Source organism: Onychomys torridus, chromosome 5 (genome assembly GCF_903995425.1).
Source record: "Onychomys torridus chromosome 5, mOncTor1.1, whole genome shotgun sequence".
Classification (NCBI taxonomy): Eukaryota; Metazoa; Chordata; class Mammalia; order Rodentia; family Cricetidae; genus Onychomys; species Onychomys torridus.
Window position 1 is genome coordinate 95949150 of NC_050447.1, and position 15331 is coordinate 95964480.

Genomic DNA, 15331 nt, shown 5'->3' on the forward strand with positions numbered 1-15331 from the left:
GAGTAGTTGAAGTCCTGGATTTGATGCCCTCACCATATGTACCTATGCCAATATCTACAACTATATCTGCACTGTCAATATGGACAATTCTTAGGTGAAAGTAACTGAAAAAAAAAAAATAGAAAGAAATGGAGTCAACCCAAGGCCCTGATTCATGGCCTATGGACATAACATAGCTCAGCCTTGTGAAACATTTGCTTGAGTCTCTGAAGTTTCAGTGTCTGAAGAGCTGCTTAAAACATCACTGGGCCCCACGTCAGACAAGAGGAAATGGAGGTCTTAAAGGAGCCTCAGGCACTCACCAGACCCAGTTTCCCTCAGGTCCTCCTCAGCCATGTGTCAACATCTTTGGCCTCTAGCCTGGGCAGCCTCATCCACACCACACTCCCTGCAAAACAATGTCCTTCCCTGTCACTATCCGGCAATTACTCAACGCCTCCTCTTCAAACTTGAAGGTAACATCTGACTGACTCTACAGAGCACCATGTTAAAGAAGTAGGAGGCCTGCGAACACATGAGCAGGACACAGGAACACAATTGTTTTCGTTCTGAAGACAAATTGTCTCTACCCAACTGAGGAGAAAACAAACATCATGTTACAAGCAAGGGAGTCTCCATGAATCAAGCCCTTCACTCCTCTTCAATCCTGAACCTGTCCACTGCCAGAGACACACAACACAGAGCCAATGGAAGTATTTAAGAGCTGCACAGTCTCCAGATCTCCCTTGGCTTCAACTTTGTAAGCTCACAAGATACAAGAGCCCTAGGAAGGCTGATGGAGGTCCCATGTGACAACCAGGCAGAGAGTGAGAGGTGCAGAAGGAAAACATTCTGGGCCAGTGAACCCACTTCCTCCGCAGTCACCTCAGGCCAGTCCTGTGGGCAAACCAGCAACTGCCCTATCTAATTCGCTGTTTGCGATGACTAACAAACACTCATTCACTACAGAGAGCCTGGAGCTGAACCTAAATTCCTTCTTAAATGTAAGTGTTTAAGTAGATCTTACACCGCTGCCATGTTTTCAGTCTTAAAGTCAGTTTTGCCCAACATGACCAGGTCCAAGAGACAGTGTTTTGGGGCAGGTGAGGAGGGCTGGGGAGGAGAGCAATACCCTCCTGCAGCAGAGGGCACCCGGCCACAGTCTTCTCTGCAGGACTCCGAGGAGCACTCTTTCTGCGGAGAAAACACAAGCAGGTCAGATTTTCAGCTTTGGTCTGGTAAAGCCTGCATTAAATTTAGCAGCAGTTCAACTTCAAAGGCATCAAGCCATTTTAAGTTTTCAATGAAATCTGTCTAGTCTCGCTCTGAGTTGTATTTGCTCTTGTTAAAATATTACAGAAAAGTATTTTTTTTTTTTTGCTTAGTATTTTCTTCTATGGTTATTTCACTAACAGGTTTTTGATTTTATAGCAAAAAAAAAAAAAAGATAGAAAACAAAAAGCAGCAACAAAAATAGGCTACCGAGAGGAAGGGTGGAAGGCATCCGGATACTCTCCAGCCAGGGCCGCTGCTGGCATCCTGTCCTCCTGCTGTTTCTTATTCTACTTTGGGAGGAGGGCTACACACAGATGTATTTGTTTGAGGGGCGGACATCTCCTTGGGAAGTTCTCCTGTCAATAGCCATACAGTTGGCCCAGGAAGCATGGCTTAGTTTGAAGCTTATTGGCTGAGGGAAGAGACATTTGCAAGCTCTAGGTAGCACAGGCCAGAAATTCACCTCCTCCATAGCACTGCCCTCCTCACCCCAGTGTGTGATCAGGGCTTGCGAGTAAAAACTGAAAAAGACACTGCCAGAAACTTACATAAGACAATGGAGAGTTAAGTCCTTGCTTTCTCGACTCTTCCACGACAATTTTGAGGTAGAACAAAGAATTTTCAGTAGATCTGGAGATATTATGGTTTTAGCAACATTTGGGCTTCCGGATGACAGAAGCATTGGTCACACCTGACAGAGCAGTACAGCTCTTTCAGACATGCTTTCCTTTGGAGAATGAGCCAGATACATAAGCAGCTGTATACACGTAGCAGTGCCCGCTGACTAGCCTCTGTACAGCCAAGTCCTTTCAATAACACAGAGGCAGGCAATGAGTCAGAGAAATGGTGTCTTACTGCTCATAACTTCAGTCTAACCCTATAGTTGCCAAAAAAGTATGAGATTTTTGTGGAATCTTCCATTCTTACTACTTTACTCCAATCCTCATGGCTGAAATGGGTCATTTACTGAGCTAATAATGAAATCCAATCAAAGCCACCACCATCAACCTCCAAAAACCACACATTCAGTATATATGCACAACAAGCCTTGGAAGCAGTGGTTCTCAACTACAGCATATATCGGGGTTTTTCTGGGAAGCTGTAACACTGTGTGTCTCCCGTTATTTCCATGGTTCATCCTGTGGGCTGTTCATGTTTAAGCCCAGAGAAGGCGTTCTTTTAGAAGACACACTCAGTGATGGAGACTTACTTTGAAAGATACACTCTTAGGACTTCTGTCCTAAATCCTTGTCCTTCATAGCAAATGTGCACAGAGTTGCTAGCTGTAAAAGGAAATGACAGCGTCATATGCATGCTGCTCTGTGAGGTCTAATGCTCATTGTCTAAATCCTAATGAAGGGGTAAGCTCCAGTTCAAAAGTTTGTTCCGGGGTGGGGGAGATTCCCTTGCAAACCTTTAAACTAATTGTATTTTCTGTTTTTAACATCAGACTGAGAAAGCATAGAAGAAGGCAAAGTGAGTTCTTAATCAGAGCGGTTTCATTCAAGATCCTCCGTATCTCCTGGGGTCAATATAGATTTTTCCCAATCCTCTTAATTCCCAGCAGTGATCACCAAGTACTTGGCACAACTCCAGCTCATCAAGCAATTAAACCAAACATTGTTTTTACTGCAGGAAGCTGACTTGAATTCAGAAACCACTTCTGGCTTCACTGTGCTAAGAATTGTAGGTGTTTATATGCATGTTATGACTTACACATGAAATGCTCTCCACAGGCCCATGTTTGTAAAGAGTTTGTCCTTGGGCGGCAGTGCTGTTTGTGGAGGCTGTGCAACCTTCTGAACTGTCCCTAGTTAGCAGGAATAAGTCGCTTAGGAATAGGTCACATTGACGGTTACATCTGTCTGTGTTTCCTGATCCACCAAGATTTGACCCACTAAGATGTACACAGGTCACGCCACAAGCCCCCACCGACACAGATGAAGTGGCCCCAGCTGCAGTCCTTCCTTGCCATGATGGAATGAAATCCACTAAAACGTGGGCAACACGAAGCCTTAGGGCCTTAACTTGCTTGCAGGTATTTGATCACAGCAGAGAGAAAAGTAACTACAACCTTTGAGCAAGGAAGTGGCTCTGAAAAGTTTATCAAAGAAAACAAACATGGGGGACCTACTGTTAACCCAGAGATTCCAGGTAACCACCCCACTCCATCACCTCCTATTGAATATTTCATTCCACACATGTGTTCAGTGTGGGGGTGAGTGAGCCACCAGCCTAGGTACTCTCCTGCACTGGGGTGTGTGTATTGACATGAAGAGACTCTCTCAAGCACTAGGAAAATATGTAATCAAGTTTCCATCTAGTCAGGCGATGGTGGCTGACACCTTTAATCCTAGCGCTCGGGAGGCAGAGGCAGAGACAGGCGGATCTCTGTGAGTTTGAGACCAGCCTGATCTACAGAATAGGTTCTAGGACAGTCATGGTTACACAGAAAAACCGTGTTTCAAAAAAAAAGTTTCCATCTGTAAAATAAATGCAGTCTGATGGAGTACAGTGCATTGGGTAAAGACAGAGATGAAAAACTCTATTTACAAACGGGAAGTGTGGAAATGGAGAGCCAAGTAAGTATATGGGAATAACACAACTCTGTGCCTCTGACATACTCTTGGTACTGTTTACCAAAAAGAGTTCACTTTATAGGTTGTGCATTACACTTTAGGGAAAACATATTTTAAAATACTATAAGTATAGATGAATACACCATTGTAGACGTGTGTGTGTGTGTGTGTGTGTGTGTGTGTGTGTGTGTGTGTGTGTGCTCTAAAAAGACCTATACCCATTGTTAGGAAAGGATGCCTCCATTCTAATTATAGATCATTTTTTATTCTGTTTTTCTGTTTGTTACATTTTCTGTCCTGAAATGTCTAGATACAGGCTTAATATTTTAAACTATGAATAGAAACAAAACAAAGGACTCACACTGTGCTTGAGAAACAACTGGCTTTTCAGAATAAAGGGAGTGAAAGACAACTATGTGTCTCCCCGTGTGGTGCATCATGGGAGTGGCAACAGACAATGGGTAGACGAGAAGCCTGCAGAGAGCACTCAATGAAGAGAATCGAATGAATGATGAATGAATGAGTATAGTAGAATCAAATGAATGATGAATGAATGAGTGCAGTAGATCATTCCCTCGCAAGCCTCTAACACATTGGCTTGCCAATTTCACTGTAGACACAGCATTTCAGCACTATACACTCATGAATATATTCATCTCTGTTAAAGTGACAGCCAATTCATTGCTTTCAAATCAGTCACCACAAGCTCAAATCTGAGCTCTTTCGTTTCCAGTTTCCTTTTCCAGTTTCATGCCTTCACCCCTATCTCTTCCCTTATTAACATTAGGGAAATAAATGCCCACAAAGGCCTTGTTAACCTCATAGTCATTAAAAAGACAATTTAAATGTATCAAGTTGAAACTCTAAAAAGCATGCCAGGAGTTTTCTACAGACCTGGAATCAGCATCCTTTATTGAAGAATGTCAGGAAAAGTAACCAGAAGGCCAGACCTCTGTCCTCAAAGACAGGTTGTACCTTGTGTGAGAGATAATTTTCCCCCAGCCTGATAGTCATCCCGAGCTTTTCTCCTGCTTTTAATACAAAGAAGAATGTGTGTGGTATGTCGGTGGATGTGTGGTGTGTGGACAGATGATATGTGTGCTATGTGCATACAGTGTATGTACATGTTTTATATAGTATGATGTATGGATACTATCAAAATCACATACTTAAGGGAAGATAAGTTAGTGTAGCCACTGAGGAAATCAATATGGAGGCTCTTCACAGAACTGAAACTACCCTGTGATCCAGCTGTAGCACTCTTGGAGTACACCTGAAGATTTCTAAGTCAGCACACCACAGAGATGCTTGCACATTTGTGTTTCCTGCCATGCACAATGGCCAGTGTATGCAGGCAGCCTAGATGCCACACAAGAACAGGTGGAGAAACTGTGATGTGGAGTTTTGTCCAACCACAAAGAAGAATAAAGTCACATCATCTGCAGAAGAGTGGGTGTGACTGGAGACCATTGTGTTAAGGGAGATACGTGTGAAAGACACGAGAAAAACGTTACTTTTTCTCTCATTTGCATAATTTAGATTTCAGTATATAGGTATGTGATGAAAATAGAAACAGGCTACATGGGAGAGGATAAAGCCTAATTGTTGGGGGGAGACAAAAGATCTGGAAAGAAAAAAAGACAAACATCATGTGTTCTCATTCATATGCAGACCCCAGATTTAAGTGTTGTGTCGTGTGTGTGTGTGTGTGTGTGTGTGTGTGTGTGTGTGTGTGTGTATGTAAGAGAGAGAGAGGGAGAGAGAGAAAGAGAGAGAGATCAAACAGAAGGGTGTCTGTTTGTGGAGAAGGGAGTGTGAGTGATAGGATGAATATGTGAAGTATAATGATATGATAATGTCATAAGGAACTCCAGTACATATGCTTACTAAAAAGTCAATAAGAAACAAAATGATCACATGCTTAATTGGATGCATAGCTAGGGGTAGACACATGATGCAGTGTTTGTTTGGCATGCACAAGTTGGTATTGAGTTTGAGCCCCAATACCTGAAAGTAAAAGTCTCATTGGATAGATTTTTTTTAGGTCCACTTCATAAGTCTCTGAAATACAAATTCTGGGGCTGATTAATGCAGTGGCTCAGTCTGTCCTGGTTTTTTCTAACAATTACTAAAGTGTTCCACGCAGCTTAAACCCAGAAAGAGCTTTTGATCATTGACTCTGTCCTACATATTGTGCAATTTGGCCCGCAGAGTTCCGGAAAGCTACCAAATGTCACTCAGCACTGTCAACTGGCATGGTGAACTGTCCTTGAGACCAGTGCCCCTCCTATTGCAGAGTGTGTCTCCTCTCAGACCCTCAGCAATCACATTTCTCTTCATTTCAGCATTAAAAATTACTGTTGAGATGAGCCATTTGGCACTGAGGATCAGCCAGGCCCATTTGCTAAATGTATCATCTGCTGAGGAAAAGCCTCCTCATCCATGGCACATGGAGATGGGCTGAGGACTGGACAACCAAGGTGATCCTGCTACCACTAAGGACAAAGTGAATCTAGCCTAAAGCTACAGAAGCCAAGAAAGGGCCATTTGGCGGAAGAGCCAGTTCTTGGCCTGCTGTGGTGGACACGCTCCGTCTCTTGTTCCAGCCAAGCAATCCACATTCCATGTCTTTTCCAGGATCCAAACCCCAGCGATCCACCTGCCCACTCTCATCTTCTGGATGCCAGGAGCTCCCTGACCACACCATTTTCTTCCCATGTGCTAAGTGCCATCTGTACACGCCATGGCCTCTGCCATATATATGCACAGCTTCCCTGAGAAACATCCAGAACCTACCCTCGAAAGCTAAGCTTCTCCCAAGAGAGCCTGTCCTTTCCTATCCAGGCACAGTTGGCATTTCCTCCCTTTCTGGTTTGCAGTTTTCTCTCACAGCCCTCCACGTGTGGGGTCATTCCACATATCTGGCTCCTGGACTGCTAGGTCAGGAGTTCCTCCAGGGGAGGCTTCCTCTATTTATCAGCATCCAGGCCTGAGGCTACCAGAAGGAAGAGTTGCTGGCTGTCTTCTGGAGTGCAGGAATGGGTTTTTGAGAATATATACTTGTTCTATATTTCCAAGTCACAAATTCAGGAACTTAAAACTATATACGTGTGTGTGTGTGTGTGTGTGTGTGTGTGTGTGTGTGTGTGTGTGTTTGCAGTTTTTGATGATCATTGCTCAATTTGGTCTTGTCCTTAAGGTGTCACAAAACTAAAATCAAGGTGTGTTACCCAGTCTCTGGGGTCATCCAGTGACAAAATTGGGGAAAACAGCAATCACAATCTGGGTTGACAGATTCGGCATTGGACTGAGGACCCAGCTTCTGCTGGACCTTAGTGGGAGGTTAGCATCAGCTCACAGCTCCTTACATCATCAGCCCGGCAAGATCAAGTTCTATATAAGGAAACAGTCACTGAAGTGACTGATGCTCATCATCACCATATTGCTAAGGACAAAGTGATCGGCCCCACCCACCTCAAGGGAAGAGATCAAATAAACAGAGATGGAAGCCGGGAACACAAGAATGGTCCTCAGACCTTCCCACCACAGACGATGCTGAGTTTTGACCGTGAAATATCCCCCAGACTCTAGTGTTAAACTCTAGGTTCCCCAACTCATGGTGCAATTGTGAGAGGTGATATAAACTTCAGGAGGCAGAGCCTGGCTGAAGCAAGGGAGTCTCTGACAGTGGGATTTTAAGGAAGAGCTTGTCACTGGCCCTTGCCTGTCTCCTCTTGGCTTCCTGGCTGCCATAAGGTGAACAGCTTCCCTCTACCATTCTCATGTTTCGTGATCTGTCTACAGGCCACAGGCAAAAGAAATTCTTCCTCTTTTAAAAAAAAAGTGTTTTTCTTAGATAATACTAACAGTGATAAAAGATTTAAGACACACACACACACAGACACACACAGAGAGAGAGAGAGAGAGAGAGAGAGAGAGAGAGAGAGAAATCTTCAAAGTCAGTTTCAATGTAGTTTGATAAGGTCTTGTGTATACTGGTTTGGCTTCTGATCTTCCTGCTTCTACCCCTTGAGTGGTGGGATTAGGCATGTGCCTCAGTGCTCTGTTATATGGCACTTGGAGTAAACCTTGGGCTTCTGTGTGCAAGGCAAGCACTCAGCCAACTGAGTTGCATCCCAAGCCTGCTGATCAGTCTCTCTTCTCCCTTCGGCTCTCTTGCAGGTGGCTTCATTGCTGCTGGCAGATCGTGTCTGGAAGAAGATACAGCTCCGGTGGCCTCATGTCCTGGGAAAGGAGAACCCATTCAATTCTCAGATTGAAGAAGTGTTTGGAGACCAAGGAGGACACTGAGTGTCTCCAGAAGGAGCACCGCTGTGGACCAGAAAAGTGAATAAACCCTCCTACCCACCCACTCCAGGGGTTGCTGTGCCACAGGCCTAGGGGACCCTCTTCAGTACCCTTTCTGTAGACCATTTTCATTTCAATTGGAGACAGACCTGAATGGCTGCCTCTGCTCAACCCTGAAACACCTTTTAAGAAAGTGCTTTGGGGCGGTGGTGGCACACGCCTTTAATCCCAGCACTTGGGAGGCAGAGGCAGGCAGATCTCTGTGAGTTTGAGGCCAGCCTGAGCTACAGAGTGAGTTCCAGGAAAGGCACAAAGCTACACAGAGAAACCCTGTCTGGAAAAAAAAAAAGTGCTTTGGGTTGTTTCCAGGTTCTGGCTTTTACAAATAAAGCTGCTATGAACATAGTTGAGCAAGTGTCCTAGTGGTATGATTGAGCATTCTTTGGGTACATTCCCTAGGGTGTTATAACCCGGTCTTAAGGTAGATTGATTCCCAATTTTCTGAGAAACCACCATATTTATTTCCAAAGTGACTGTACAAGTTTGCATTCCATCCAGCAATGGAGGAGTGTTCCCCTTGCTCCACATCCTCTCCTACATAAACTGTCATTTGTATTGTTGCTCTTAGCCATTCTGACAGGTGTAAGATGCCATCTCAGAGTCATTTTGATTTGGATTTCCCTGATGGCTAAGGATGTTGAACATTTTTTTAAGAGTTTCTCTGCCATTTGAGATTCTTCTGCTGAGAATTCTCTGTTTAGGTCTATATCCCATTTTTTAGTTGGATTATTTGTTTGTTTTTTGATATCTAGTTTCTTGAGTTCTTTATATATTTTGGAGATAGCCCTCTGTCAGATGTGGGGTTGGTGAAGGTCTTTTTCCATTCTGTAGGCTGCCTTCTTGTCTTGTTGACCGTGTCCTTTGCCTTACAGAAGCTTTCCAGTTTCATGAGGTCCTATTTATTAGCTGTTTTTCTCAGTGTCTGTGCTGCTGCTGTTCTATTCAGGAAGTGGTCTCCTGTGCCAGTACATTCCCCCTTTCTCTTCTATCAGGTTCAGTGTATCTGGTTTTATGTTGAAGTCGTTGATCCACTTGGACTTGAGTTTTATGCAGGGAGATAGATATGTGTCTATTTACATTCTTCTACATGCATGACATCCAGTTATGCCAGCATCATTTGTTGAAGATACTTTCTTTTCTCCACCATATAACTGTGGTTTCTTTGTCAGAAATCAAGTGTCCATAGGTGTGTAGATTTATGTCTGGGTCTTTGACTTGATTGCATTGAACAATGTGTCTATTTTTATGCCAATACCATGCTGCTTTTATTACTATACTCTGCCGTAAAGCCTAGGTGTCCCTCAACTGAAGAATGGATAAAGAAAATGCAGCACATTTACACAGTGGAGTATTACCCAACTGTTAAAAACAATGACATCAGGATTTGAAAGCAAATTGATGTAACTAGTTACCTCACTCAGGACCCAGAAAGACAAACATGGTGTGTACACTAAGTGAATATTAGCTGTGAAGTAAAGGATAACCATGCTACAATCCAAAGATCCAGAGGGGCTGGGTAACAAGGAGGAGCCTAGTGGGAGAACACATGAATCTCCCTGGGAAGGGGAAATAGATGCAATCTCTTGGGTAGACTGTAGCAAGTGGGTACGGGAACTTGAGAGGTCAGGTTGGAGTGGGTGGAGGGGAAGAGTACCTGGACTGGAAAGTGGGGGGTGTTGGGGTCAGGTAGAAACCTGATGCAAGGGAAACTCCCACAAATCTACAAGGATAACCCCAGCTCAGACTCCTAACAATAGTGGTTACATAGACTGAACTGGCCATCTCCTATGATCAGATTGGTGACTACCCCAACTGTCATCAGAGAGCCTTCATCCAGTAACTGCTGGAAACAGATACAGAGACCCACAGCCTAACATTAGGCTGAGCTCGGGAATCCTACTTAAGAGAGGGAGGAAGGATTGTAGAAGCCAGAGGGGTCAAGGATATTATAAGAAAACCCACAGAAACAACTAACCTGACTCATAGGAACTCACCAAGTCTGAACCAACAACCAGGGAGCCTGTGTGGGACCAACCTAAGCCATCCCTATATATGTAATAGTTGTTTAACTTGGTCTATCTGTGGGACTCTTAACAATGGGAGCACGGGCTATCCCCTCGTGCTTTGGATGGCTCTTGGGAAACTATGCCTCACATTGGATTGTCTCACCCAGCCTAAATGCACAGGGCGGTGCTTAGTCGTACTGCACCCTGATATTCCCAGCTTTATTGACAGCCATGGGAGGCCTACCCCTTTCTGAACAGAAACAGAAGAGGAGTGGATTGAAGAGGGGCAGAGGGGAGGTGGGAGGAGGGAATGGGAGGAAAAATAAATAAATTTTTTAAAAACCAATCAAACAAAAAGAAAGAAAGAGAAAAAGAGGAAGAGAGGGAGGAAGAGAGAGAAAGAGGGAGAGAGAGAGGGAGGGAGAGACACGAAGGAGGAAGGGAGGGAGGGAAAAAAGGAGGGAGGGAGGGAGGGCGGGGAGAGATCAAGTAGGCTTCATCCCAGAGATGCAAGGGTGGTTTAACATATGAAAGTACGTCAATGTAATACACCATATAAACAAACTCAAGGAAAAAAAAACCCACATGGTCATGCAGAAAAGGCATTTGACAAAATCCAACACCCCTTCATGATAAAGATCTTGGAGCAATCAGGAATACAGGGAACATACCTAAACATAATAAAGGCAATCTACAGCAAGCCAACAGCCAACATCAAATTAAATGGAGAGAAACTCAAAGCAATACCACTAAAATCAGGAACAAGGCAAGGCTGTCCCCTCTCCCCATACTTATTCAATATAGTACTTGAAGTTCTAGCCGGAGCTATAAGAAAACATAAAGAGATTAAGAGGATACAAATTGGAAAGGAAGAAGTCAAGCTCTCCCTATTTGCAGATGACATGTTAGTATACATGAGTGACCCCAAAAATTCAACCAAGGAACTGATACAGCTTATAAACACCTTCAGCAACATAGCAGGATACAAGATCAACTCAGATAAATCAGTAGCCCTCCTATATACAAGAGACAAACAGGCTGAGGAGGAAATCACAGATACATCAGCCTTTACAATAGCCACAAATGATTTAAAATACCTTGGGGTTACTCTAACTAAGCATGTGAAGGACCTATATGACAAGAACTTTAAGTCCCTGAAAAAAGAAATTGAGGAAGATGTCAGAAAATGGAAAGATCTCCCATGCTCATGGATAGGCAGGATTAACATAGTAAAAATGGTGATCTTACCAATAGCAATCTACAGATTCAACGCAATCCCCATCAAATTACCAACACAATTCATCACAGACCCGAAAACAATAATACTCAACTTCATATGGAAAAACAAAAAACCCAGGATAGCCAAAAGAATCCTGTACAATAAAACAACCTCTGGACGCATCACGATCCCCAACCTCAAGCTCTACTATAGAGCTACAGTATTAAAAACAGCTTGACACTGCCATAAAAACCGACATGTGGACCAATGGAATTGAATTGAAGACCCTGACATTAACCTGCACACCTATGGACACACAATTTTTGACAAAGAAGCCAAAACTGTACAGTGGAAAAAAGAAAGCATCTTCAACAAATGGTGCTGGCATAACTGGATGTCAATGTGTAGAAGGCTGCAAATAGATCCATATCTGTCACCAAGCACAAAACTTAAGTCCAAGTGGATCAAAGACCTCAACATAAATCCAGTTACCCTGAACCTGATAGAAGAGAAAGTAGGAAGTACTCTTGAATGCATTGGCACAGGAGATCACTTTCTAAATATAACACCAATAGCACAGACACTGAGAGAAACAATCAATCAATGGGACCTGTTGAAACTGAGAAACTTTTATAGAGCAAAGGACACGGTCAACAAGACAAAGCGACAGCCTACAGAATGGGAAAAGGTCTTCACCAACCCCACATCTGACAGAGGGCTGATGTCCAGAATATATAAAGAACTCAAGAATTTAGACATCAAAATGCCCAACAATCCAATTAAGAAATGGGCTATAGAACTAAACAGAGAATTCTCCACAGAGGAAGTTCAAATGGCTAAAAGACATTTAAGGAATTGCTCAACATCCCTAATTATCCAGGAAATGAAAATCAAACAACTCTGAGATACCACCTTACACCTGTCAGAGTGGCTAAGATCAAAAACACAGAAGGCAGCTTATGCTGGAGAGGATGTGGAGCAAGGGGAACTCTCCTTCATGGCTGGTGGGAATGCAAGATTGTACAGCCACTTTGGAAATCAATATGGCGCTTCCTTAAAAAATTGGGAATCCATCTCCCCCAAGACCCAGCTATAGCACTCTTAGGCATATACCCAAGGAATACTCAGTCATACCACAAGGGCATTTGCTCAGCTATGTTCATATCAGCATTGTTTGTAATAGCCAGAACCTGGAAACAACCTAGATGTCTTTCAACTGAAGAATGGATAAAGAAAATATGGTACATATACACAATGGAGTACTACTCAGCAGAGAAAAACAATGACATCATGAGGTTTGCAGGCAAATGAATGGATCTAGAAAAAATCATCCTGAGTGAGGTAACCCAGACTCAGAAGGACAAACATGGTATGTACTCACTCATAGGAGGATACTAGATGTAAAACAAAGATGACTAGATTGCTACACAACTCCAGGGAGGCTACCTAGAAAATAGGACCCTAGGAAAGACACAGGGATCACCCAATGACAGAGAAATGGATGAGATCTACATGAACAACCTGGACGACAGTGGGAGTAATGAAGGGCAAGATTTGAGGGAAAGAAAGCTTAGGGGATCAGGAGATCCCAGCTGGATCAAGAACAGAAAGGGAGAAGGAATAACAGACCATGATAAATGAAGACCACAGGAGAACAGGAATAGGCAGAGTGCTGGAGAGGTTCCCAGAAATCCACAATGATATTTCCTCTGTAGACTGCTGGCAATGGTCAAGAGAAAGCCTGATCTGACCTAGTTTGGTGATCAGATGACTAAACACCCTAACAGTCGTCTTGGATCTCTCATCCAATAACTGATGGAAGTGGATGCAGAGATCCTCGGCCAGGCCCCAGGTGGAGTTCCAGGTGTCCAGCTGTCGAGAAAGAGGAGGGACTGCAAGAGCGTGAATTGTTGAATCCAAGATTACAAAAAGAACAGGGAAAAATAGCCAATCTAATGGAAGCACATGAATTATGAACCAAGGGCTGTGGAGCCCCCAGCTGGATCAGGCCCTCTGGATAAGTGAGACAACTGAATAGCTTGATCTGTTTGGGAGGCACTCAGTCTGTGGGACCAGGACCTGTCCTTAGTGCATGAGCTGGCTGTTTGGAACCTTGGGACACAAGCTCAGCCTGGAAGGAGGGGACAGGACCTTCCTATAGTGAATCCACCAGGTTTAAATTAATCCCCAGGGGTGTCTTGGTCCTGGAGGACATGGGAATGTAGGGGAGGGTGTGAGAGGAAGGAGGGAGTGGGGGTGGGGGAGGGAGGATAGGGGAACCCATGGCTGATGTACAAAATTAAAACACATAATAATAATAATAATAATAATAATAATAATAATAATAATAATAATAATAATAATAATAATAATAATAGACTCCCTATTTGTAGTATTCAGTCCTCCAAGTTTACAGCTTCTGCACCTCTGGATTCATTCAACCACAGATCAAACTTATTAAAAAAACAACTGCTTATTCCTTAACAATTCAGTCTAAGAACTGTTTGCATAGTACTCACATTAGATTAGGTATTATAAGTGATGTGGCTTTGATATTAAATGCCTCACAAAGGCCCATGTACTACAGGCTTGGTCCTCAGCTTAGTAATCCTGGGAGGTACTGAAACTGTTAAGGGGTAAGGCTAGTGAAAAGCATGGGATCATTAGGGGCCCACCCTCAAAAGAGCTTGTAGGACCCCAGCTCCTTCCTCTTCCTCTCATTTGTACCCAGCCATGAGATGAACTCCCTCCATGCTTCTGCCATGATATACTGCCATGTGTCCAAAGCAACAGGGTTAATCAGTTATGAGCTAAACCCTATAAAACAGTGAGCTACAACAAACCGTTCTTTTTATGTGGATTATCTTGGGTGCTTGTTATAGTAGTGGATAACTCACTTCATGATAAATCTTCTTGAGATGATTTCAAGTACACAGGAGGATCATGTTGATTCTATACAAATGTTATACAATTATCTACAAGGAATTTGAACCTGGTTTCCTTAGGAGTCCTGGAGTCAATCCCCCAGAGATGGAAAGAAGCACAGGCTGAGGTCTCTATCTGCTCAGGAATTCTGATCAAGTCTAGCAAACACCAAACACCTCTTACCCGTGAGTCACTTCCTTGGCCGTTTCGAACATGCCACAGATTTGGGATTCAGTCTTTGTACACCCAAGCCCACCTGTGCCACCAGAATCCTCCTCTCTAGCAATCACATTTGTCTACATTTTCTATTCTGAAAAGTTTGCTTGGTATAGCCCAGAGGTTTGAGATAGTTAATCCCACAGTGGGAAATGGGGACTAGGGAAATAACATATTTCCTCTGTTAGTGGGAAGTCTGTGGACTTCCCAGCATCAGCCCCCTTTACTCACAACAGGGACCCTCTGAGCATATTCTCACAGCAGTGCTGCCCTTACCCACACATCACACAGCCCTGATTCCCTTGTCCTGCTTCCCATAAACCCGAATCCTTGTCTCAATAAAGACAAAGTTCAAACGATGGCATGGGCATGACTGTGCCATTATCTCTCAGCATCTTCACGGTGCTGGTTCCAGGATCCTAAATCCTCAGATGCTCAAGTCCCTCAGATAAAAGATCATGGTCTCTGCATAGAACTTATATGCAGCCTTCTATATGCTCTAAATTGTCTCTAGGTTAATAGTGACACATAATAAAATACAAATGCTGTAAATCACTATTGTAGTATTTAAGGAATTTAATGACAAGGAAAAAGTCTATTTCTGCTCATTACGAACATAATTTTCACAGACCTAACCACAATACATGATCTACAATTTGTTGAATCCACAGTTGACTGAATCTGCAGGCACAGAATCCTCAAATATCAAGGGTTCGTGGTTCATGCTTTATCATTGAATGTATTTCTTGCAGCAAGATATTGGG

At 43.4% G+C, this 15331-nt stretch overlaps 1 protein-coding gene across 1 annotated transcript in view; it reads left to right on the plus strand.

The window, feature by feature from the left end:
- Aoah (acyloxyacyl hydrolase) overlaps nucleotides 1-8377 on the plus strand; it is a 212685-nt gene extending 204308 nt beyond the window's left edge. Inside the window, exon 21 of the mRNA XM_036188387.1 lies at nucleotides 8016-8377. Within this exon, the coding sequence (XP_036044280.1) occupies nucleotides 8016-8144 (129 nt within the window). The 3' untranslated portion in view covers nucleotides 8145-8377. The remainder of the gene's footprint in view (nucleotides 1-8015) is intronic.
- The last annotated feature ends 6954 nt before the right edge of the window (nucleotides 8378-15331 follow it).